General features: G+C 50.0%; 1 protein-coding gene across 1 annotated transcript; it reads right to left on the bottom strand.

Annotated features, from left to right (window-relative positions):
* Positions 1–758: 758 nt before the first annotated feature.
* Pmar_PMAR002541 (hypothetical protein) lies at positions 759–1,166 on the bottom strand (the record flags this gene model as incomplete). Its single annotated transcript, XM_002780644.1, has 3 exons — positions 759–868; positions 919–992; positions 1,064–1,166. Coding segments are annotated over 3 exons (287 nt in total), but the record flags the coding sequence as incomplete, so codon positions are not given.
* Positions 1,167–1,735: the final 569 nt, after the last annotated feature.

The following is a 1,735-nucleotide window of genomic DNA, read 5'->3' as shown; positions in this document are numbered from 1 at the left end:
AACGTGAACCCCACGAATGTCCAAATTGAGTGGTAACACCCCAGTAGTGGTAGTGCTAGGCTTCGAGACGGGGGCAAGAAACCTTCTGATAGATTGGGCACCTAAACGGCTGTGCCCATTCCCACACAGAGGAGCGTCCTCCTACTACTATTCTTATTCCGAGGGCTAGTCCGGCCTCGCTTGGAAAGCTGGTCCCTCTAAAAAGCTTCGCGACTAGAGAAGATGACGGAGAGGCTCTAGGAGGGTTACCCGTACAGGGGTGAAGTTCTTCCGTTTCCGCCAAGTATGCTCGCTCTTAACCATGGCTACTGTCTTACGTCCTCTAACGCTGTTCTCATCAGGCACCTCTTCCGCCACTGTCGGAGGCTTCGATATGGTGGAAGCTTCCATTAAAGGAAATGTGATATCTCCACTACTGAGACAGTATTAAACCATAAAACGAAGTTAACCAGGGAATTCTCCCGCGATGGCGTGTGACAACAGCAGTCGAGCTCGAAGTGCGAGTCACCACAGAGGAAACCGATCGGCACATGGTCGCAGTCGAGATGTTAGCTCCTGGATACCGAGCAGTAGATAATGGTTCAAATTAGCCCGACATCCTCCCTTCCTCGGCATCCTAGGAGCACACTATTGGTACCTCCTCATTATGGTAAATCAACGATCCTCAAAGTTTCTGGCAGAAACTACCACTCACATACCTTCGACCACAATATTCGGAAAGGAACTCCAACTCCAGAAGAACTCAGTATTGGAAACACTTAATCAGCACTTGGCATATCTTCATCGGCCTTCTGGGCAGTATCAGAAGGCTGAGAGGACCCCTCCTTCCTATACTTCTTCTCCAGAGCTTCACAAAGGCTTTCAAAGGCTGAGGAACAGCATCGACATTGGAACGAGAAAGCATCGAGGAGATCTTACGGTCAGCGTGGGAGTCCAGTAGGGAAGCATCCAACTCTAAAGCCTGGAAGAGGGCAAGGACGTTCTCCGAGTATCTAATTCAGAGGGAGACAAGCGCCAGCCACTGAGCAGCAAAGTTGCTTGCGAAGGCCGTCCACTATACTACATGGCCTCATCCATACGCCCCATAGCCTGATAGAACTGAGCACTGGTGATGGTATCCTTGAGGGTGTGCCCTTCAGGGATCTGCTCCTTCAACTGCTTGTTGCCTGGGGAATATATTGTGTAAGTGCGGACCAACGATATCAGACAAAAGCCCTTCTACACGTAAGTGCGGACCCACGATATCAGACAAAAGCCCTTCTACACGTAAGTGGGGACCCACGATATCAGACAAAAGCCCTTCTACACGTAAGTGCGGACCCACGATATCAGACAAAAGCCCTTCTACACGTAAGTGCGGACCCACGATATCAGACAAAAGCCCTTCTACACGTAAGTGCGGACCCACGATATCAGACAAAAGCCCTTCTACACGTAAGTGCGGACCCACGATATCAGACAAAAGCCCTTCTACACGTAAGTGCGGACCCACGATATCAGACAAAAGCCCTTCTACACATAAGTGCGGACCCACGATATCAGACAAAAGCCCGTGTAATAGAGAGTGCGGACTTAATATTCTACACGGAGCCATAAGAGAGTAATTGAGCAGACAGTAAGTATTAAGAGACGGGCCCTTCTACCTTCCGGGTCTTCAGCCAATTTCGCCAACACTTCCTTAGTCAACACGTTACGCAGCGGTGTCGGGTGAATCTGACGTTGACTACCGCTGTAT

Source organism: Perkinsus marinus (assembly GCF_000006405.1).
Source record: "Perkinsus marinus ATCC 50983 genomic scaffold scf_1104296944282, whole genome shotgun sequence".
Lineage (NCBI taxonomy): Eukaryota > Perkinsozoa > Perkinsida > Perkinsidae > Perkinsus > Perkinsus marinus.
This window is presented reverse-complemented; position numbering and strand designations above follow the sequence as displayed.